The following is a 24,851-nucleotide window of genomic DNA, read 5'->3' on the forward strand; positions in this document are numbered from 1 at the left end:
TTCTGGAAACACAAATGTAAATAATTTCCAGGCCCATTTTATGATATTTGTTAGACATCAATTATCAGGTAAAATCACAAATATGCAGAAATATTATGTCTATAACTAAACAATTGGTCACAGCTTCAGCAGTTATGGAACACAGCATTGATGTCATCGAAGCTCTGAGGTTATATTACAACCTTATATCAATATTCTACCATCTACAATGAAATGAAGACAGTCAACAGTATGTGGAAATATACAAAATTACACAGAAACGAGCCATTGATGGTACTCCTGAAATTGCACCAATGAACAATCATGACGCTGATATAGGAAAATGTTGTCACAAGAACCACAGGAAAATGCAACAGGCAATTTCATTTCAAAAAGAAAATGAAAAGCTTTGCTGATCTATTATATCATATTTTGTTTTAAAAAGCTGTTTTCGGAACACAGATTTCTCCTTCAGACTTGTATACAGAGAGATGATGCACGAGTTGCACTACCCTGAGCCATTCGGAATTTAGCAACACAGAACTAATGCGCAAGTGTTCACTCATACTGAGATGACCCGAGACCCACTTCATGAGACTATTTTTGAAACTGCCCTTGCTGCACACCATCTCATGATGGGCTGGATTTGTACGTCATTCAATGAAGTCATTTCGCTTATCAGGTCCATGCCAACTCCGAGCAGAAGAACCTCATCGCTCCCTTTCCCAAGATAGAGCTCTTAAGGATAGCGGAGTCAGAGGGTATGGGGAGAAGGCAGGAACGGGGTACTGATTGAGAATGATCAGCCATGATCACATTGAATGGCGGTGCTGGCTTGAAGGGCCGAATGGCCTCCTCCAGCACCTATTGTCTATAAGTCCATCAACTCTCCTTTTGCTCTTTTGCCTCTCGCCTACAAGGTGGTGTAATGTGTTATTAACCTATCAAGTTGAGGGAGGAAACCAGGGGATCTGGCAGAAAACCATGACCTGACAGAAAAACATGCAGACTGTCAGTATCCAAGTTCGGGACCGAACCTGGGTCTCAGGAGCTGTGAGGTACCAGGACTAACTGCTGCACCATCATACCGCTAAAGATATTTTTAAAAGAGGTCTCTTATTCTGAGATCATATGCTCTGCATTTTGAAGATTTACTTGTACGCCCATTCCCAATAATTGTGGTACCCTGATTGGCCTCCAATGTCCAACTTCCTCAAAATCATGCCCACAGTAGCTTGATCAATAGGGAGTCCCTCATAATAACTTTGCTGAAGAATAACAGCCTCGAACTATTTAAGCCTCAGATTTTAACATTTCAAACCTTCTCAAATCCCTTCATGGCTTCATTCCTTTCATATCTCTGTACTTCTTACATTTCTAACTCCAGAGAACTCAGCACCCAACAACATTGGCCTCTTGTGTACCTCCAATAGTTCATTTACAATTGGCTGCCTTACTTTCAATCATCTGAAGTTCCACAATTTCCCTTTATAAGACCCTTGTTTCTGTACTCTCTTCTTGAAAACACTTCATTAAACCAAACACTTGCACTCTAGACATTAATTTTAATATTTTGAAAATTCCAGAACAATCCTCTAAGGTTGGCAACTCTTCTGCCTCTCTACAGTATAACAATTCAGAGATTTAAAAAAATATTTATGGGGAAAACCATTTAAAAAACAATGAGAACTTGGGAAAACCTCAGATTGGTGTAAATCTTTGCAATAGACTGAGACAAATTTTTGGGGGCAATATTGAATTGCGGCAATTTGTCCTCTCAGATGGACGTAAACAATCCCAGGGGATTACTTTGAGGAGGAACATGGACATTTTGCCTATGTTGCCAGCAACATTTAATCCTCGTTTGATATCAGAAAAATACAGATTCTCCAGCCATTACCGCAATGCTTTTCTCAACAAACTGGCTGCTCTATTTCCTCCATTTGAAGTGACTAATTTGCAGTACTTAAATGACGATAACCAGATTGGGGACATTCTTATACATAGAAACGCAAAATATATATTCTGTGAAATATCTTAAGAGAATTTTTTATTCCAAAAATGTTTTAATATAATTTCTAATCATTTCAGCTCCCATCGCAACCTGAAGTTGTGGATGCCAAATGGTAATTGAGGAAGATAAACTCAATGGTGAGTGCATGATGGTCGACATAGACTCTGTGAGCTGAATAGCTTGCTTCCATGTTGTATGACTTGTTGAATTCATCTACCATTTGATAGTATTTCATCCTTTTCTAGGTGTCAAGTGTCATATCACTTTGACACTTTCTGGTCAGATTAAATACTCAATACCCAGCACTCAGTGATAAAATAAAAATAAAAAAGTAATTTTTGACAAAAATAGTTTGGATGGAAATCAGTAGTGAATGTTAAACATCTCGAAGCTATTGCGTGGATTCATATCTCAAAGCTAGTAAATGTAATTCACCTTTCATGCACAACAGTTGTAACAATACACTAAATAATACGGGAATGCAAAGTGTTCATTGTGGCAGAGAATTGAGTAAGTTGGCTCAATTTTGATAATTCTACAGTGCTGAAATTAAACATTCAGTGAGCTCCCGAAAGATTCAAAGGATTTAGTGTAAAAGCACATTTGGAGAATCACTGGGGGAGTTTAAAAAATAACATGAGACTGTAAATGCTGGAACTTTAAACAATAAACCACTGGAGGAGCTCTGCAGGTCAGGCAGCATCTGTGAAGGAAAACGGACAGTTAGCGTTTTGGGTTGAGACCCCTAAACTGCTTTAGCTGGATGAAGGATCTCGATTTGAAACGTTGACTTTCATACAACATCTGTGGGAGAAAATGGAAAGTCAATGTTTCAGGTCGAGATCCTTCATCTGGTTGAAGCAGTCCAGAGGAAGGTTCTCCACTGATAATGTTAACACTCCGTTTCCCTCCACAGATGCTGCCTGACTTGCTGAGTTCCTCCAGCAGTTTTTTTTTTTTCGCTTGAAATATAAATGGGCCCATTAACAAATTTAGTAAATTCAGATATGCCCTGTGGCCTTACAAATACAATGGAAACACCCAATGCACCGTCCAAAAGGCCAATAGTAATCATGTTAATGGCACTAATATCACTATTCACTCAGTTACAATTGAAGTTAGTGACATCTCTATGGACTAAGAGACCTTAAGATTACACTTATGTAGCAATTGTTTACTTCTATGAAATTTATTGAAAAGGTTATCAAGAATAACTCCATCCAAATCCCTCCTCCTTAATTCCCCCACCTGCGAGAGCCACTGGCAATTGCTGTCACGCAATGAAATTTTGTCAAGCACCATTCCTTGACTGCTCGATTATTCTGTCATATATATTTTGATCATTACCCTCCTGCTTTCTATCATCTCATTGTAAAATCTGCCAAATTTGAAGTTGAAGATAAATAGATCACGAGGTACCATAGCAATTAATTCAATCCCACAATCAAATCTGCACATTACAACCCTCGACTAATAATTTCTATCTATACTCTGTGGGTCCCTATCTTGGCATTTTAAAGAATTTGGGTCTCTTTCTCAAAATTTTAAAGAATTTTGGAAACTGCAAGAATTCCCAGCAATTTCTGTCTTGTGTTCGCAGTATTCATGTCACGGTGAACCTATTCTATAATTGACTGCGAGGATATAAATGAAAGATTATGGATTTTTGCTAAACTACAAAATGAAAGAAAATCTAGTCTATCTGAGTACAATACTAGCAAAAAAAATTACCGTTGGAAGAAAAGGGGGAAAAAAAGCGCAAAGCATTCTGTTCATTTACTGAACAAGCACAAAATAACTTTAGAGATGAAAATAAGACAAGACGGCATGAACAATAAGGTGCAAATTAGGCAATGAAGAACAGGAAATAGATGATGCTGCCAGCCTCCTTACCCGTTGCTCTTGGAGCTCCCTGAAGGCATTCTGAGCTTTCTCCAGCTTAGCACTAGCCTCATCACTCTGCTGTTTAATGGTGGTCAGCTCCCGTTTAATGAGGTAGTTTTCCTCTGCCTCTTGTGCCCTTGTCACTTGTCCCTTAGGACACAATTGTGCAGGGAATAAGGATTGGTGCGGGGGAGTAGTGAAAAGTTTTCCGAATTTACAATGGTAAATTAGTAATACATCCCAGAGGACAAACATTAGATTTTATAATTTGAAGATTTTTGCCTGATAATACTGTTTAGCAATGTAAAGCACTTACCAAATTTTCTACATGCAATTCTGCTAAATATACATGTAGTAAGAATTAATGGCCTTGATTGAATTAGAAAACTTAGAGTTAGTGAGGAGTTGAACATGCATTAAAATTATAAACACTCCTTCATTCACATATAAACATCTTTAAAAACTTACAAATGTGCATCTGGAATGGTCATTTATTCAAATATATCTACTGATTCTATGTCAAATTTTAATTTCAACAGGGGATTGATTCCATTGCAATCATACGTTGTTTCCCTTAATTAATCATTTAAAAAAATCACTATAACGAAAACAATGTAATTTAACTAAAACTTTTTAAAAAGCAACCATTTTCCAGAAACACACGTCATCATTACAAGTTTGCAAAAAAACAGGAAGAAACTGTAAACTAAAGCATAAGATGACAGTTTCTCTCATGGGATGCAGTAGTTATCCATTTATAAAACATGGACAGGATGATGAACTGTACCTGAATCAATCTATCTGCCAAAGAAGCACTTTCCTACAAAGGAAAAATCCAGACAGATATAAGAGAAAGACTGGAAAACAATGAATATAAAATAAATCTTGATAAAAGTAAGTCGTAAAACCTGGCAAAAGAGAAACTGCATGAAAATTCTGGAAGGTGTTGTCACTTTTTCAAATTACTCTTCGAAGTGGCCTTTACTGCCACGAAATAGTTCAGATTGTTTCCTTTAATACATATATGTTATATTACTTATGGAGAAAAGAGGTGAACAGTGAGAAAGACCTTGCATCATGTCAGGAATTAGCAAAGCACAGAGGTGTTTGACTAAAGCTAAAGAACTGAATATTGCGAAGCACAGAGCTAGTTATTGTCAATTATGTCATAAACAGGGCCACAATGCAGTTTCTGCCACTACAATACAAACAAAATAAGAAGCCATGCTATTGTTAGAGGCTATTAGAAAATATAGAACAAGTATTACAAAATGTTAAAGTTTGGCCATAAACATTTTTTTTAACTGTTCCTGCACAGAGCTAAAATTGTTCCATTTAACTCTGAAACTACTGCACATTAGTACTCACATTAATGCTCCATTTTCCAATGCAGCTTATAAAACTAACCAAAGTAAAGAAGCATTCAGCAGGTCATACCCATCATGCTGCTATTTAGAAAAGTGTCTATGTTCACGTCTTTGCAATTATCCACTTAAGTTCTACCAAAAGAAACAAACTAAATAGACTTCAATGCTACTGTACTTCAGTGCATTCATCATACAAGTTGTAAATATACATCTTATCATGCACCAAATTGCATAAATTAACTTAACACTATGAAATCAATGACTGTTTAACACAATGGCTGAGAGAATAGAGCACTCAAGCAAGATAGAAATAAACGTTTTGTGTTATATTTTGGTAAAGTTTGGAAAAAATGCAGAATGAAATTGAAAGTTGGATCTGGATGCAAAACTTAAAATTTGCAATGCAGATTCCAGCTTGCATCTGCTCTGATGGAACGTAGTTCAACATGCATAATTATGTTCCAACTGTAGCCAAGAAGCATTCAAGAGAGAGCTGGATAGAGCTCTTAAGGATAGCGGAGTCAGGGGGTATGGGGAGAAGGTAGGAACGGGGTACTGATTGAGAATGATCAGCCATGATCACATTGAATGGCGGTGCTGGCTCGAAGGGCCGAATGGCCTCCTCCTGCACCTATTGTCTATTGAAGCACACAATAGTAAACAACGGTTCAATGATTAAATCTGAAGCTAACAATTCAGCATATAGAATCACATACAGATTAACAAATCACACCTCAAACTATGTTTTAGTTGAAATCTTGAGAAAGAAGCTATTAAAGTGAAGATCATTTATTCGTTTTCTATTTAAATTTCACAAACATGAAGTGCGAAAATCAGCATTCTGAGGCGGCCAAGTGTCATAAGATATTTATAAATGAAATTCTCTTTTTTGGGGCATTTTATTCTGATAGGGGAGCTCAATATTTTTCAAGATTAAGAATGTACATTATTTAAATTTACAATGTAATTTTGCCTCAGGAATCAACAAATGAATCCTTGTTAAAGATGTGATCATTGAAAAGTTTAGACATTAAATCCACACCAGCAGCAAATTTGACTAGCGCTGAAAATCAAAAAATGCTCAACCAAGCAAGCATTTAGTAAATGTGTTCAGACCGCTCAAGATTATTGCTTCAAATTCCTATTGGATATAGTCTTTCCATTTTGTTTTGTTTTTAATTGATTATTACAGTTTATTTTTAGGCAAAATATTAAGAGACTAAATTAATTTAATATCAATAATTGATATTGGTCAAAAATAGAATGGTAAAGTGTTGCCATGTATCATCTTATTATAGTAGTGTTGCCATGTATCATCTTATTATAGGTTGGATGAGTTTCCAAATATCAGATAAAGCTTTGGGACAGTCAGGATATGGCACAAAAAAAATCCATGAAAGTGGTGTTTGTTTGCCATTTCATGTATGAAATGATAAAACAGCATGGAAGGATTCAAAGATGGGTGAAAGTGTGTCAAAAACTGATTTTATAATGATAACTCTGGAAAGCACTTTCATAAAATTGTGTGAAAAGTTGCCTTCTGCCATTAATTAATTTTGTGAAGAATTCAACAGGATGAAAGCAATGGATATTTGCAGAAAGAATTGCACGATTCCCCTTTCTCCAATGCACCTTTACTTCTAATATCAATGCAACCATCTGGAAATAATCTCAGATTAATGAGCGTCAAACCTCCTTTCTAACCATCCAATTTTCTCCTACTAATCCTGCCCCTGCTCTCCTTCCCCCAAAACAAGCAAGCAATTAGAAACAAAGGCTCCTTTCAAACTAGTCAAAACCATTTAGATCTCAAATTATGGAATATGCATTTGCCAGTCCGAAAATATCATCCCTTTTCTTTGCCAGAATGAAAAAGTGCCATTGGTTTAGCATGTCCTATTGTCCTCCACATATTTCAAAAGAATACCAGCTTGTTCTCATCATATCCTCTGTCACTTGCTCTGTTAGATGTTAATGTGCCACTGAGCCAAGCACGGTTAGTGAAGAAGCAAGACTATGTCAATGGCTGACACATCTTTCATCAGGGAAGCAATTAAAACGCCTTCATAAATAAAGTGACATTTTTTTATGAATTAATAAAGTAAACCAGTTTGTAAAGATGAAATGTTTAAAACTCAATTTAATAGCACTCACTTTCTCCAATGTTTCAATTCGTTGTTTCAGCAAACGATTTTCCGTACGTAACCTCTACAAGCAGGAGAAGAAATACATCATTACTTTTTTAATTAAAAATCTATCATACTGAAGAGCCCCAGATAATAGTCCCATAGATAGAACAAGTCTACATTTTTACTTACAGTGCTTTTGTATCCCTTTTTAAAAATGTGAGACCTACTTATTGCTTAGGAAATAAAGTATGAATTTAAGAAACATCAACAAGGCAAATGTGAATTAGATGGGCTCCCTCTTCGCCAAATTACTCCTTTTCGTCCAGTTGGAAAACAACCTGCCTTCATAAGAACAATTCACTTTCTCGGCAGCCACTTCTTTTAAGTCCAGAGGATGCAGGCCATCAGGTTCAGAGCATTTGTTATGTTTGCAGTTTGTCCCTAGTGATAGTTTAAGCTCCTGCCTCCCTTTTGCCACCATGTTTTCTTTGGCTGCATTCTGCCCTGAAGAACCAGAGGGCATGGGTTTAATGTAAGAGGGGAAAGATTTAATAGGAACCTGACGAGCACATTTTTCCACACGGTGAGTGGTGGCTATATGGAAATATGCCAGAGGAGGTAGTTGAGGCAGGTATTACAACAACATTTAAAAGACATTTGGATAGGTACATGGATAGAAAAGGTTCGGAGGGATATAGGCCAAACGCAGGTAGGTGGGACTAGCTTAGATTGGGCATCTTGGTCGGAATGGACCAGTTGGGCCAAAGGGTCTGTGTCAATGCTGCATAACTATGACTAAGACAAAGTATTTGTATTTTCCATTAAGTTGCCAACTTTATCCTAGGTTTTTATCCCCACTGAATTAGAAGGAAAGCTGAAGGTAGAAAGTGTTTTTCCTACCTTCGGCTTGGCCCATCCTAACAGGAGTGGTAGGGGAAAAGCTGCACTTGTTCATACAAGGAATATACATTCATATTTGGTAAATGTATTTCGCAACATTTGGACTCACCAACACAAGGCAATCAAGGGAATGAATCATGATTCAAAACCACGGACTTGACATCTGGTCTTACACGTGAATTAATGCAAAGTGTCAGAGTGCAATCATGACAGGAAGTCAAATATATCAAGAGAGGAGCCATGTAAAAAGAATTGGTGAGATAGAAAATTAAACAGGAATATAAAGGAACAATAAATAAAAGCCTAAAAAATCAAATCACAGAATTATTGGGGTGGGCAAAATAACCAAATTATACATAATGTTAATTTGGTAGATAACATTAATATTTAACATAAAATTAAAAATTCTTCAGATGGATAATGCACATCAGGGTGAACATTAAAATTACAGACAATAATTCACTGTGCATACCTCAAAGACGGTTTCCGGGCCAAAAAAAGGTTAATTTCTAATTCCTCCATTCCTCTATGTTCATTATAGTCGGAGGGATTAATTTGTTACTTACCTTAATTTCCACTTGCTCTTCCATCTCTTTATTTTTTATGGTAGTGTATTCCTTTTCCAACCTGACAAAAAGAATAGCCATGTATGTGATATATGTATTGCAACTATCTAAAACAAGTCAAAAGCAATATTATTCTGATAAATATAAAAATGCTTAAGTATTGTAGTATTTTAAAGACTTTTTAAAGAACAGAGACACAAGAAACTGCTGATGCTGGAATCTTGATCAATAAGCAAAGTGCTAGAGGCACTCAGCGGGTCAGGAAGCATCTGTGGAGGGAATGGACAAATGACATTTCGGATAGGGGCTGAAGGAGGTACCCGACCCAAAATGTTGCCTGAACATTCCCTACACAGATGCTGCCTGAGCTGCTGAATTCCTTCAGCACTTGGCACTTAGTTCACTTTTCAAAGGACGTTCAACTCAATTGTAATACAGAGCCTTGAAGGAAGAAAATGGTAACCCTGACTATTCACCCAGTTTTGTATATTAGACCTGTTTATGTGCTCAAAGGCTCATGTGCAGTGATGTATAACAATAGCTTTAAATGATTGTCCAATTTGTAATGATGGGATAGGTTTGTATTTTTAAATTAAATTGAACTACATCCATTACTTACTTCTTCATTTTCTTTGCATTGTATTTAATTTGATAAGCTGTTTGGATCAACTTGTCAGGGCCACTGTCAAACTGATGTGGAATGACCTTTTGAAAATGCTGGTGAATAAATTAAATAGATTCAATTAATGCTGTGGAACCTTTTACGAAATCTGCAAAATTAGAACTTTTTTTCTAAAATGAGAAATAATTAAGTTAACTTCTTCCATACTTGTAACATTCCCTCCATGTCAAGCTGCATCAATTCTGCCTGATTAGACTGTAGTATAGCTATCCCAACACGAAAAACAACCTCGAGACCCTGAGAAAATAAAATAAAGGTAAAATCTTAACAAGGATGAAGGCAGGGAACAGTTTTGTTCTCTTCCTCCATTCCCAAAATAAATCTTTCAGCATAATTCTACCGCAACTGGCAGCGAATAAGTTTTGCATTTTCTGATTACTGTCACGAAAGGAAGCCCTTACTTAGATTTTATTAAATGGGCAATCACTTACCTCTGACATGAAAATGTCAAATAATCTTGTGGCAACCGGTAATGGAAATGAAGTCAGAAAGATAGTGAGGAACCAGGAGGAGGAGTACATGGAAGTGTGAAAACTCTGAGACTGAAAATGCACATATAGTTCTGGTAGCTGTTCCTGTGTGGAGGAAAGAGGGTTGTTAATAGAATCTGAAATAGCATAGTGTACTGTATAATTTGAACTACATATACCAGCACTTTTTAGCAGAAGGACATTACATTAACCTTTTACGCTTGATTTATAGTATGGGATTATTTGCAGTTTGATGCTACTGAAATAACATTATGCAAGATATCAAGTAAATCAAACAAACAAAATAAGGAGCCATAACTTTTAACAAGACTACTTGGAACATTAAGTACTAATTATTTTGCTAGTAATAATCAAATGCATTTTCCTCAATTAAAAAATATATTTTCTTTAGAAAATGCTTGTCTTTTTGTAAAGAGGCCATTCAGTCAGACAACAGATATAGATTCAAATGTTATTTTCTTGTTCTGAATGAATCAAAAACAAGAGGATACATGTTTAAAGGGAGAGGGGCAAGATTTAAAACAAACATGAGGGTCATCTTTTTCCATTCAGAGGGTGGTGGGGTACATGGAAAGAGCTGCCAGAGGAGGTAGTTGAGGCAGATACTTTCACAGTATTTAAAAGACACTTGGAAAGGTACATGGATATGAAAGGTTTAGAGGATACAGGCCAAACGTGAGGAAATGAGACTAGCTTGGACGGAGCATCTCAGTCGGCATGGATGAGCTGGGCCGACGGACCTGTTTCTGTGTTGTGTGACTATTAATTAATACAGGTATTGCAAATAGTCAATTATACACATCATGGCAAACAGAAAACAAATGGGGTAACTAGTCTTAAATTTTTGACATGACTCAAACAAATGAACTAAGACCCCAAACGTCTTTGAGAAATCCATGGTCTAAAATGATCAAAGTTAATTAGTTTATGGCAATATTTTCCCAAAATACAGTTCCTAAATATATCTATTTTCTTCTTACCTGTATCATCCACTCAAATTGGTACATACAGAGACCTAGCTCGGCCATACTGGGTTTGAATAGCTCACGGAGTCTATAGTCTTGCATTAGCTTCACAAAAACACAAAATGCTTCTTCCTCTGGCATCTTCACAGGAAAAAATAAACATGCACTAAGACGAGGAGGATCCAAATTCATTATTACCATCATATGCTTAGAATTCAAGTCTCTAAATATTGGTGCAACAATAACTATCAGTGAGACATCATAATGTTGAGGTACAAGGAATCTGGGGTTCATAGAAAATGGATGCAGGTGTAGGCCCTTTGAGCCAGCACCGCCATTCAATATAATCATGGCTGATCATCCAAAATCAGTACCCCATTCCTGCTTTCTCCCCATATCCCTTGATTCCATTAGCCCTCAGAGCGACAACTAAATCTCTCTTGAATACATCCTAGTACAAGCTTTACTTGCAGGCTAACTTGTGATTCAAGTAATTAGTAAAGTTAATGGAATAAATTACAAATGGATGGAGTGCAAAATTAGTGGCTTTCTGACATAAATTTGTAGTGTACTGGTGTTCACACAGAAAAACTGTAATAAAACTTAATGGCTTTTCACAGATGATGCATGACAGGCTGGATGTTTATTTTTGGTTTATTTCAGGTACAATTCCCTATCCAAACATCAGATTTAGGAACATTGGATCAAAGCAAAATGACAGATGAATATATGGATATTCCTGGAAGTCATGGTTTTAAAGATTGTCACAGTGGACAAGTTCAAAGCCGTGACAGGAAAATGGTCAACAACATTATGAAAGCCAAATTGCCCTCAAGCAACTTGACCCAAGTTGTTGCTGCCAAAATAATCAGTGTTGACAGGCTGTTTTCACACCTAGGCTACCATTGTTGTTGTCAATGCAGTCCTGAACCAAAGTTCATCTGTCTGGAGTTAGCAAATTTCAACCAATGGCTGGCATGAGGAAGGCATGATCAGTGTTTTATTTGCCAACAAAAAACAATCAAGTCAAGAACTTAGGAGAGAAAGAAACAGGGCAGTGATTAGAAGGCCATGTGACACTTTTCTGTTTGGCTGGGCAATGACAAAAACTAAGATGCAAGAAAATTTCCAAGATTAACAATCATGTGTACCAGGAATGAAAATTTGATGGTCGTCGTTTAGAGGTTATAGGGACAACTCAACAGAAAGACGGCTTCACAGACAATCTGTGTTTGGAGAAAGGAGGAAATATGTTTCTACATAGCAAGTAATTAGGGCAGGGTTTTAATGCATCGTCATGGAAGCAAGTTTAATTGTGGCATTCAAGAGAGGGTGTCTGAAAGGAAAGAATTGGTACAGGCCTGACAGACCAAATGGTCTCCTACCATTCTATAATTATTCCATAACAGATAAGAGGGCAACCATTGAGTAAGAGAGTGACCATTACCCTTGTGACCCTACTAGGGTAAGGGTCTGAAGAAGGTTCTCGACCCGAAACGTCACCCATTCCTTCTCTCCAAAGATTCTGCCTGCCCCGCTGAGTTACTCCAGCATTTTGCGTCTATCTGCCTAAGGGAATGACTGATGGGTTACGAGAATGGAGGAAGTAGGAGGCACATCTTTATTCTTGGTAACCAAGAATCCCATGATTATCAAATCTAATTAAATCAAAAGTAAAGAATGTGAACAAAAGCTTCAACATTCAATCAATAACAAGGGTAATGGAGCCTGGAGTGATCTTTATCCATGACACCGTGGAAGATTAAATTGCAACTCTAGAAAAGATAGAAGATGGATGTGTTTTAACAAATATTAAAACTTCCTTTGTCTTTCAATATATTTCTAGTATTTCAAGGACAAAGGTATCTCCAGACTTTTTACTCCCATTATTGACTGGTTGCCAAAGTTTCTGTCCATTTCCTGCAGTTGTAGATGATTAGCAGCTGATCGCTTATTAATTTTAAGCATTTCTGTAGGGTTAAATTATATATTCCAGAACATGTGAATTCTAAATTATTTACTATCAACCCCATGCACACTGAATCAACACAACATGAAACACAGCTACAATTCCTTAATATTAGTCATTATGAGTACCAGAAATCAGCATAAACTAAGTACAGCAATTGCACAATGAGTGACTTTTTTTAAAAGTTAAAAAGTAAAATACCTGCATGAGTAACAGACCAACTATAAAAGCACTCCCTTGGCAATAACCAACTTCCCGATCTACCAGTGAATAGGCCTGCAAGGAAAAAAAGTTATTTAAATGCTAATACATTGTTCAGAAAAGCCATTATATTGTGTGCTATAAACATGAACCAAGAAGCAGAATAATTTGTGACTTAATTTTAAGCTCTAATTAAGAGCAAATGTGACTAAGAAATGATTCAATCAAGGCTAAATAAATATACATTTTGAATTTCTACAAGGTCACCATCAAATGTACTTTGAAGGTAGACACAAAATGCTGGAGTAACTCAGCAGGTCAGGCAGCATCTCGGGAGAGAAAGAATGGGTGACGTTTCGGGTCGAGACCCTTCTTCAGACTGATATCAGGGGAGGGGGCAGGACCCATTCTTTCTCTCCCGAGATGCTGCCTGACCCGCTTTATTTCAGCATTTTGTGCCTACCTTCGATTTAAACCAGCATCTGCAGTTTTTTTCCTACACATCAAATGTACTTTAGTCAGGTTACCAAGAAAAAACTGCCAAACAAATTTAAGTTTGAAACCACTTAGCAAAATTTAGAAATAAGGAACTGCAGATGCTGGAATAACTCAGCGGGTTAAGCAACATTTGTGGAGACATAGGCCCCTTCTTCAAAGCAAAATGTACTGTTACTACATTTAGTAAATTTGCACAAATTGCAAATGGTAGTTGCTAAAAGCTTTAGATGCTTAAAGAATAAATTAAGTTTGCAATTCAAATGGCATTTTGTCTATCTTACTGAGTCTGCCCTTTTTAGAGATTACCAGAGTTCATTTTCACAGCAGTGCTTGTCAAGAGATATCATGACCTCACTGAATCTTGACTTCAACCTAAACAGAAACTAGGGGGAAGGAGAATATCAAAACAAAATGCTGGAGGAACCGTGGGTCAGGCAGCATTTGAGGAGAGAATGGACAGGTGACATTTTGAGTCAGGATCCTTCTTCAGACTGATTGTGTTAGGGGGAGGAGAAAACTGATAAAAGAAAGTGGGGGCAGTACAAGGTCAAGTAAGTGATAGACAGATGCTGCCTGACCTGCTGAGTTCCTCCAGCACTTTGTGATTTGTTCAAGATTCCAGCATCTGCAGTTTCGTGTCTCTAGTGCAATGCTAACGTTTGAAATAAAATTAATGCGCAAGAATTAAATTCAGAAATTAAAATACCTAAAATTTTAACAATTTTATGTCAATGGGTAACTTTATTTGAAGTAAATCAAAGTAATAATCTTGCTTCCATTGATCCATAAATTGAGAAACAGAGAGCTGTCACGAGGAACATGCAGCCCCGTTACATGCCATTACCATAAGGATGTTCATCCTGATATCAGTTAGCCAGAAGCTAAATGAATAATAAACCTTTATGTCAACAAACTGAACATTGATGAGCACAGAACTGTTCTGCCAGTGGAAAAATCAGTACGATAGCTCTGGCCTGCTGCTTTACTGATCAATTACTAACATCAGCATCCAGGGAAAACAAAACCGTGGATGCTGCATATCGACAATAGGTGCAGGAGTAGACCATTCGGCCCTTCGAGCCAGCACCACCATTCAATGTGATTATGGCTGATCATGCTCAATCAGTACCCCGTTCCTGCCTTCTCCCCATACCCCCTGACTCCGCTATCCTTTAGAGCTCTATCTAGCTCTCTCTTGAATGCATTCAGAGAATTGGCCTCTATTGCCCTCTGAGGCAGAGAATTCCACAGATTTACAACTCTGACTGAAAAGGTTTTTCCTCATCTTGGTTCTAAATGGCCTACCCCTTATTCTTAAACTGTGGCCCCTGGTTCTGGACTCCCCCAACATTTGGAACATGTTTCCTGCCTCTAACGTGTCCAACCCTTTAACAATCCTATATATTTCGATAAGATCCCCTCTCATCTTTCTAAATTCCAGTGTATACAAGCTTAGTCGCTCCACTCTTTCAACATATGACAGTCCCGCCATTCCAGAAATTAACCTAGTAAACCTACGCTGCACGCCCTCAATAGCAAGAATATCCTTCCTCAAATTTGGAGACCAAAACTGCACACAGTACTCCAGGTGCGGTCTCACTAGGGCCCTGGACAACTGCAGAATGACCTCTTTGCCCCTATACTGTCAAGTTAGGAGGAGGGGGAGTTCAACGAGATCTGGGTGTCCTAGTGCATCAGTCAATGAAAGGAAGCATGCAGGTTCAGCAGGCAGTGAAGAAAGCCAATGGAATGTTGGCCTTCGTAACAAGAGGAGTTGAGTATAGGAGCAAAGAGGTCCTTCTACAGTTGTACCGGGCCCTGGTGAGACCGCACCTGGAGTACTGTGTGCAGTTTTGGTCTCCAAATTTGAGGAAGGATATTCTTGCTATGGAGGGCGTGCAGCATAGGTTCACTAGGTTAATTCCCGGAATGGCGGGACTGTCGTATGTTGAAAGGCTGGAGCGATTGGGCTTGTATACACTGGAATTTAGAAGGATGAGGGGGGATCTTATTGAAACATATAAGATAATTAGGGGATTGGACACATTAGAGGCAGATAACATGTTCCCAATGTTGGGGGAGTCCAGAACAAGGGGCCACAGTTTAAGAATAAGGGGTAGGCCATTTAGAACGGAGATGAGGAAGAACTTTTTCAGTCAGAGGGTGGTGAAGGTGTGGAATTCTCTGCCTCAGAAGGCAGTGGAGGCCAGTTCGTTGGATGCTTTCAAGAGAGAGCTGGATAGGGCTCTTAAGGATAGCGGAGTGAGGGGGTATGGGGAGAAGGCAGGAACGGGGTACTGATTGAGAGTGATCAGCCATGATCGCATTGAATGGCGGTGCTGGCTCGAAGGGCTGAATGGCCTACTCCTGCACCTATTGTCTATTGTCTATTGTCTATTGTCTACTCAACTCCTCTTGTTATGAAGGCCAACATTCCATTGGCTTTCTTCACCGCCTGCTGTATCTGCATGCTTCCTTTCAGGGACTGATGCACTAGGACACGCAGATTTCATTGCACGTCCCCTTTTCCTAACTTGACACCATTCAGATAATAATCTGCCTTCCTATTCTTACCACCAAAGTGGATAACCTCACACTTAGCCAGATTAAACTGCATCTGCCATGCATCCGCCCACTCACACAACCTGTCCAAGTCACCCTGCAACCTCATAGCATCTTCCTCACAGTTCACACTACCACCCAGCTTTGTATCATCTGCAAATTTGCTAACGGTACTTTTATAATATAACCATATAACAATTACAGCACGGAAACAGGCCCGTTCGGCCCTACCAGTCCACTTTCTCTGACCGAGTCTCATCTACCTGCTCTCAGACCATAACCCTCCAATCCCCTCCCATCCATAATCCCTTCATCCAAGTCATTAATGTATATTGTAAATAACTGCGGCCCCAGCACCGAGCCTTGCGGTACCCCACTAGTCACTGCCTGCCATTCTGAAAGGGACCCATTTATCCCCACTTTGCTTTTTGTCTGCCAACCAATTTTCTATCCTTGTCAGTACCCTACTCCCAATACCATGTGCTCTAATTTTGCCCCGTTATCTCCTATGTTGGACCTTGTCGAAGGCTTTCTAAAAGTCGAGGTACACCACATCCACCGGCTCTCCCTTGTTAATTTTCCTAGTTACATCCTCAAAAAACTTTGAATTCAACTCAAAACAGTTTTCATCTCCCCACTACGAGCAGTTTAGTTCAGAGATAAAGGCGCACCGGCCAACCAAGTCACAAGTTCACAGGTTATGGGAGTAGAATTTGGCCATTCGGCCCATCGTCCACTCCACCATTCAATCATGGCTGATCTCTGCCTCCTAATCTCATTTTTCTGCCTTCTCCCCAAAACCTGTCCATCTCGGTCTAAAAAATACCCACCGACTTGGTCCCCACAGCCCTCTGTGGCAACGAGTTCCACAGATTAACTACCCTCTGACTAAAGACGTTCCTCCTCACCTTCTTTCTAAAAGAGCGCCCTTTAATTCTGAGGCTATGACCTCTGGTCCAAGACTCGCCCACTAGTGGAAACATCCTTTCCACATCCACTATCTATTGCCTATCCACTCCATCCATGCTGCTCATTGATGACTTGTTCACACTAGTTGTATGTTGTCCCATTTTCTCATCCTTTCCTTAAGCAAATTATGGAAACCGTTTAATCTACCAACACATGTAGTTTGCTTGAAGGATGGAACTGCAGCAAGGATGAGTGAAGAGAGATGTCTCTGACAGGTTAAATCCAGGGTGACCATGGTGATACGGTGTGAACAGTTACCTGGCCAATTAGGGAATGAGAGCAAATACAGGGTGACAGCACAGCAAAAGAATGTAGGAGACAAGGAACTGCAGAAGGAACTGGACTCTTGAGCAAAACACACAGTGCAAGAGGAACTCAGCAGATCAGGCAGCAGCTGTGGAGGGAATGGACAGGTGACATTTCGGATCGGGGACCCTTCTTCAGACAAGCAGTCTGACAATTGGAAGGTGGGGAAGTTGATATCTCGTCACTAAATTAACCGCAAGATAGCTATTCCTACAGGAATCTGGAAACTGTCTTCAAAACAAATGATGTAACTGTCATGATCAGCCATGATCACAATGAATGGCGGTGCTGGCTCGAAGGGCCGAATAGCCTCCTCCTACACCTATTTTCTATGTTTCTAACTGGTAATTTTTTAAACCTCTGCCAACCTGGTCACTGCCTTCAGTATCAACCATGTCGACCATCACCCATTTCCTACATACCTCGGGGTGAAACTAGATCGGCAGCTGACTAACAAGCAACACCTTGAAGCTTTCCGTGCCAAAAGTCTCGGCAGGGAACAACCTCCTGCGTTGTTTGGCTGGATCATCATGGGGCGCCAGGACATCTACTCTCCAAGCCAGTGCTCTTGCACTCGTGTACAGCGCCGCTGTGTACGCCGCCCCAGCATGGTGCCGCAGCGCTCATACCAGCAAGCTAGACGCCACCCTCAACGACACCATGCGGATCATCACTGGCTGCCTACGCCCTACTCCCACAGATCTCCTGCTCGCAGGTATTGAACCCGCCAAGCATCGCAGAGAGTTCTTCACTCATAGGCTGGTGTGCAAGGCCCCATCGGACGCCAAACATCTTTTACACCACCTCGCCCAGGATTCACAGCAACTGGGACCTCAACGCCTGTCATCTCGTCGCCCCTTCTCCTGTCACGCAGCGACCATCTGTGGCTCCGGTGTCAACATACTAGGAGCATGGAGAACCAGCTGGGAACATGACTTCGCTACCTCCGCAATTCACTGTCGCACCAAACACCACAGCCCCACCCGGCTCGGACATGCCCCGCAAAGAGTGGGTCGCCCTGCACTGACTCTGCACAGGGGTCGGCCGGTTCACCTACAACATGCATCGTTGTGGGCTGTGTTCATCATCAGCCTACACATGTGGAGCAGACCAGCAAACAGCGCAGCACGTCATTTTCGACTGCGCTGTCCTCCGCCCCCCTGATGGAGGGGTAGACCTCACGGCCCTCGACACAGCACATTGAACTGGCTACAGCGCCTTGAGGGTGTTACATAACTTCTGCTGCCTCAAACGCAAGAAGACGAACCATGTCGAGTTATCCAAACACCTTGAAAGAAACCTAGTGAGATTTTTGTGCAGATTTTTAATCACACAAGTTCATAATTAACATACAAAAGAAAATTTAAGTAAAGAGAGAATAGTAGACTCAAAAAGCTGGTGTAGTTCAGAAGGGTCTCGACCCGAAATGTCACCTATTCCTTTTCTCCAGAGATGCTTCCTGACTTGCTGAGTGACTCCAGCTGTTTGTGTCTATCTTCAGTTTAAACCAGCATCTGCAGTTCCTTCCTACACTAAATAATAGGATATTTAAATATTCTTGAAACTTGTTAATGATCCAAAAAGACACCATTCACAAAGGACAATCAAGCTCTTCATGTTATTGCCACATCATTCATAAGGAATAAATCAACTTTGCTCCACACGTCTCTCATTCTCTTGTTAAATAGTCTTCTAATGCAGGGGCAAGCTTGTAATATCGCAGTTTCTGATGGGTGATTGTTTATTATGCATCGGGACCCAGCAATTGGAATTAAACCGGCAATTACACTGAATTTGTATTTCTTGCATGACAGTAGTATTTCAAAGTTGCAGCTGGGTGTTCTTCCAGGCAAGGAAAAATATTCTTAAACGCAGTGGGAGCTTCCATGTGCAGCTCATTAAATCTGCGTTAAATCTGAACCTACAATTTTTTCCAATAACATCACATCTGATATTTCTCGTGCTTTTTCAGACTTTTGTAATAAAGCAGCAGCACTTCTTAAGGAATGACTTTCAATGATAGATTTACCTTCATCACATTGAATAAAACTTCTTGTCCTAGGCTATCTTTCTCTTTAAAAAAATCATGTTCTGGATATGTTCTTGCAATGTCTCTTCTTATAAGTTTTTCACATGGTGAAGTCATCTTCAAAAGGTCTGAATATTGATCTTTGATGGGCATATTCTGTGCATTGCATAGGAGTTGCCACACAATAGCTCGGAAATGATGAGGAATCCCTTTTCGAACAAGCTCCTGGAATGTACAGAAAGTTTTAAAACGGCTGTTTATTTTAATTGCAAACCATTCTTCCCATATCTTAACAGGTATTACTGATACCCCATTTACAATGTATGAGTTATCAACAAGTCCACTAACATTAAAATCTTTGTGCAACCCCTAAAAACATGAATCAAGCAATCTTTGTGGTATCTGGGTTAGCTTTATTGCCCATTACAAGTTGGTAAGGAATTGATTTATTATTAAATATGATAAAAGCCAGGATTTTAATTTGTTGAAGAGAACAGGTAAAATGCACTTCCAAAGAGAATGGGAGAAATTATGGTTGGATTAATATTGTTGACACCCATTTTATGTTAAACACTCATTTACCTTCGCATATAATTATGATTTTTGAAATGTGTTCAGGAGAATTTGCTTGACCATTATCGCTTCAGTCCAAAAGGAAGAGTTGTTGGATCAAGGAAGACCCACCAAAATGCCAACAATAAGAGGATATAACGGTTATAACTCAGAAAATCTGCTATTCTACCATTTGCAAATCGCAATAATGTGGCACCTTTCCCATTGGAACAGTTTTCTGTGCTGCTTTTAATCTCACGTGCGTCCTGGGAGAATGAGAGAGCTCCCCTTTGAACTCACCTAACTCACTGGAAGTTGGATACTACTTAAAAAAACATCTTACAAAGGTGAAGTTAAGGTGTTGATATATTAAAAACTGAAATATCCAACAGTCCAGAGAACCTCCAGCTCAGCAGATACCAGTTTACTACATAGGTAATAATCAAAGGGGAAGACGCCGATGGAAGTGTTTTACTGGAAAGACTATCTAGATTGTCACACGTTACGTGGACTGAATTTGATGTGAGGGTAGAGTGCAGAAATGATCATCATAATCCAATCCAATCTTCCTTATATAAATGTCATCTTCCAGGATGTTGCATAAATTGCTGGACTTTAATGAAGGGAAGAGATTGGAAAGGCTGGGCTTGTGTTCCCTGGAGTGAAGGCTGAGGGGTGACTTGGTATATGAAATTACTAAGTTATAGATAGGGTATATGGTCAGAATGTTTTTCCTAGTGTAGGGTTTTCAAAAACAAGAGATTATAGATTTCATTGGAGATGGGATCTAAAGGGAAACTGCAGCTTTAAACACAGTAATTATTATTTGGAATGTGCTGGAAGAGGAGGTGGTGGAATCCGATACATTCACTGCATTCAAGAAGCTTTTTGGACAGACATTCAAATAGATATGGATATTATCCTGATGCAGGATTAGTGCAGTTGGACAAAATCATTGGCATGACGTGGTGGGCCAAAGGTCCTGTTTCTGCATTGCATGACTCCATGATTCCAACAGGAATGGTCAGAGGATTGAAAATGTCAATACTTGCTCAAAACACGTACAAAGACCTCTGAATGGACGTCAAATTTAAGATGGACACAAAGTGCTGGTGTAACTCAGCGTGTCAGGCAGCATCTCTGGAGAAAAATGATGGGTGACTTTTCGGGTCAGGACCCTTCTTCAGACTGCAATAGATACTCAAATTTAAGGGAAGATTACAATCAATAATCAAGAGAAAAAAGGTAATATGCACTTCTGAGTCCAGCACATAGATGGAATCACAAAGAAGGTGCAACAGCGCATCTTTCTTTGAAATATAAAGAGATTTGGTACATCCCCAAATATTGTAACAATCTTTTAGTTTTAGAGATACATTGTGAATGTATCCCCTTCAAAATGAATCCACGCCGACCATCACCTGTACACTAGCTCTATTCCTACACACTTGGGAAATTTTGCAGGTCAATTAATGTATATATCTGTACATCTTTGGAATGTGGGAGGAGAAAACCCAAGCGCTCACAAGGATAACGTACAAACTCTGTACAGACAGCACCCATAGTCAGGATCAAACCCGGGTCTCTGGCACTGTAAGGCAGCAACTACCACTACGTCACTGTGCCACCCCAATCTTCTACAGATGCACTGTACAAAGTATCCTGATTGGTTGCATCGTAACCTGCTGCGGCGATTCCAAAGCACAGGAATGCAAGAGGCTGCAGAGAGTGGTGGACAGAGCCAGTCCATCATGGACACAGCCTCTTCCTAGCGAAAGCATCTGAGGCATTGGGTCAAGGCAACATAATCTGACAAAGATCTCCACCATGTGGGCCATGCCCTCTTTTCGCTAATAGCATTGGGTAGGAGGTACAGAAGCTTCATGTCCCACACAATGAGGTTCTGGAACAGCTACTCTCCTAAAATTATCAGGTTCTTGGAACAGATTTGCACAACCCTAATTCTACCTCAGCTACGGAACACTGTGGACCAACTCTTGCACAACCATGGATTTATTTTCTAACTGTGCAATGTCTTGGTTTTGTTTTTGCAGGCTTTTCACTGTAGAAGTTATGTATAATTTATGTTTTGAGTGCTGTCTGAGTGTACGTGCCTGTGATGCAACATATGACCTATAGTGCCCTCCATAATGTTTGGGACAAAGACCCATCATTTATTTATTTGCTTCTGTACTCCACAATTTGAGATTTATAATAGGAAAAAAAAAATCATGTGATTAAAGTGCACATTTTCAGATTTTAATAAAGGCCATTTTTATACATTTTGGTTTCACCATGTAGAAATTACAGCAGTGTTTATACATAGTCCCCCCATTTCAGGGCACCATAATGTTTGGGACACAGCAAAGTCATGTAAATGAATGTTTAGTATTTTGTTGCATATCCTTTGCATGCAATGACTACTTGAAGTCTGATTCATGGACATCACCAGTTGCTGGGTGTCTTCTCTGGTGATGCTCTGTCAGGCCTGTATTGTAGCCATCTTTAGCTTATGCTTGTTTTGGGGGCTAGTCCCCTTCAGTTTTCTCTTCAGCATATAAAAGACATGCTCAATTGGGTTGAGATCAGGTGACTGACTTGGCCACTCAAAATTGACCACTTTTTAGGTTTGAAAAACTCCTTTGTTGCTTTAGCAGTATGTTTGGGATCATTGTCTTGCTGTAGAATGAACCGCCGGCATTTTGAGGCATTTGTTTGAACTTGAGCAGACAGGATGTGTCTATACACTTCAGAATTCATTATGCTACTGCCATTAGCAGTTGTTTGATCAATGAAAATAAGTGAGCCAGTACCTTCAGCAGCCATACATGCCCAGGCCATAACACCCCCACCACCGTATTTCACAGATGAGGTGGTCTGCTTTGGATCTTGGGGAGTTCCTTCTCTCCTCCACAATTTTCTCTTGCCATCACTCTGATACAAGTTAATCTTCGTCTCATCTGTCCACAAGACCTTTTTCCCAGAACTGTGGTTGGTCCTTTAAGTACTTCTTGGCAAACTGCCCAGAAATGGGAGGACTATGTATAAGCACAGCTGTAATTTCTACATGGTGAAACCAAAATGTATAAAAATGGCCTTTAATAAAATCTGACAATGTGCACTTTAACTACATGTGATTTTTTCTATTGCAAATCTCAAATTGTGGAGTACAGTGGCAAATAAATAAATGATGGATCTTTGTCCCAAACATTATGGAGGGCACTGCATATTGTACCTGTATCTCACCCACTTGTGCATATGACAATAAACCTGACTAGACTATTTAATAAAGATACCTGCACAGGCGTGTGAAAGGCAAATTATGCTTCCACAACATTCATGATTTTTTCAATATGGGAAAGATTAGATGGATGAAGGGGATCTTGTCCCTTCAGAAAATATTTGACCAAGGCCCAGATGAAAGGTCGGTGAGCGAAATTGCAGCCCTTGGCACAACTACCAGCAGCAGCTTGGAAGAGGAATTGGCTCGTGCTCAGAAAGTCATGGTAAACTGATATCCAGGGTATCAACTCACTCCTGGTATTACTGTAGTCATCATTAAAACTCAGCACATAGCAGCCAACGGAGAGTAAATGCTTTTAAACACAGAGTTCATAGTTAGGATGGCAAATTGCTGGTCATTTTTGGCTTCGACCCCTTTAACATTGCTTTGTTTCCATTATTTTAGAGACTGATGTACCTTTGAAGTTATCTTCTAATTGAGCTGAACTTAGCTGAACAAATTGAGATTTAGCTCTTATTTTAGTAGAAATCTGGTTACTGCTTAGTTATATTAACATTAACACTGCAAATGCACAACATGCAAGAAGAGAATTTATACCACACAGTGCACCAAAAGGAGGAAAACAAAATCGGTAGAATCACTGCACCCTAAATATCAAGTCAATGGGAATAAAATTAGCTTTATTTGATTATTATTTCCACCTGTGCAACTTGTACAAATCTTGCAGTTTTCCTTTATAGTAACTCCATTCAAATATCCAATGCCTAAACCATCAAGTGGCTCCCTGTCAGGTATTCAGTTTTGAAAGTTGCATTGAAAGATTATCATGTGAACCTGTAGTTATGCAATAGAACACAGATAAAATTTGCAAGGAATGAATGATTGAATAAGTTTATTAGGCAAGTATGTGCACATACAAGGAATGTGCCTTGGTGCTCCGCTCAGAAATGACAACGCAAACATACAGTTAACAATTAAGAATAAAGCATAAACACATCAAAACAATAAGGATACAACATTACGGTCTTAACATGTGGGTGAAAATAAACCAGAGCAAAAATGAGACTACAGACTTTGGTTATTGAGTAGAACTGCTACTCGTGGAAAAAAGCTGTTTTTATGTCTGGCTATGGCTGCTTTGACAGTCCGGAGTTGCCTTCCAGAGGGAAGTGCTCCAAAGATTTTGTGGCCAGGGTGAGAAGGGTCAGAGATGATCTTGCCCGCTCGCTTCCTGACCCTTGCAGTGTACAGTTCGTCAATGGGGGGGGAGGTTGCAGCCAACAATCTTCTCAGCTGTGCGAACGATCCGTTGCAGCCTCCGGATGTCGTGCTTGGTGGCTGAGCCAAACCAGACCATGATGGAGAAGGCGAGGACGGACTCAATGATAGCAGTATAGAATTGGACCATCATTGCCTGTGGCAGATTGTGTTTCCTCAGTTGCCGCAGGTACATCCTCCGTTGGGCCTTTTTGACTGTGGAGTCGATGGTGGCCCCCCATTTAAGGTTCCTGGAGATGATGGTTCCAAGGAACTTAAATGACTCC

The 24,851-nt window shown here is 39.6% G+C and overlaps 1 protein-coding gene across 9 annotated transcripts in view; it reads right to left on the reverse strand.

Moving 5' to 3' along the window:
• Positions 1–24,851, reverse strand: part of evi5b (ecotropic viral integration site 5b) — a 159,771-nt gene that overhangs the window by 86,265 nt on the left and 48,655 nt on the right. For 6 of the 9 annotated variants that reach the window (XM_078408229.1, XM_078408221.1, XM_078408223.1 and 3 more), the window contains 10 exons: positions 19,512–19,736; positions 13,148–13,222; positions 10,993–11,118; positions 9,953–10,096; positions 9,669–9,758; positions 9,459–9,556; positions 8,840–8,900; positions 7,399–7,452; positions 4,665–4,697; positions 3,887–4,027 (listed from right to left, as the gene is read on the reverse strand). In XM_078408229.1, the coding sequence (XP_078264355.1) occupies positions 3,887–4,027; positions 4,665–4,697; positions 7,399–7,452; positions 8,840–8,900; positions 9,459–9,556; positions 9,669–9,758; positions 9,953–10,096; positions 10,993–11,118; positions 13,148–13,222; positions 19,512–19,736 (1,047 nt within the window). The remainder of the gene's footprint in view (positions 1–3,886; positions 4,028–4,664; positions 4,698–7,398; positions 7,453–8,839; positions 8,901–9,458; positions 9,557–9,668; positions 9,759–9,952; positions 10,097–10,992; positions 11,119–13,147; positions 13,223–19,511; positions 19,737–24,851) is intronic. The other 3 variants (XM_078408226.1, XM_078408224.1, XM_078408225.1) reach the window with 3 other exon arrangements.

This window comes from Rhinoraja longicauda, chromosome 11, assembly GCF_053455715.1.
Source record: "Rhinoraja longicauda isolate Sanriku21f chromosome 11, sRhiLon1.1, whole genome shotgun sequence".
Classification (NCBI taxonomy): domain Eukaryota; kingdom Metazoa; phylum Chordata; class Chondrichthyes; order Rajiformes; family Arhynchobatidae; genus Rhinoraja; species Rhinoraja longicauda.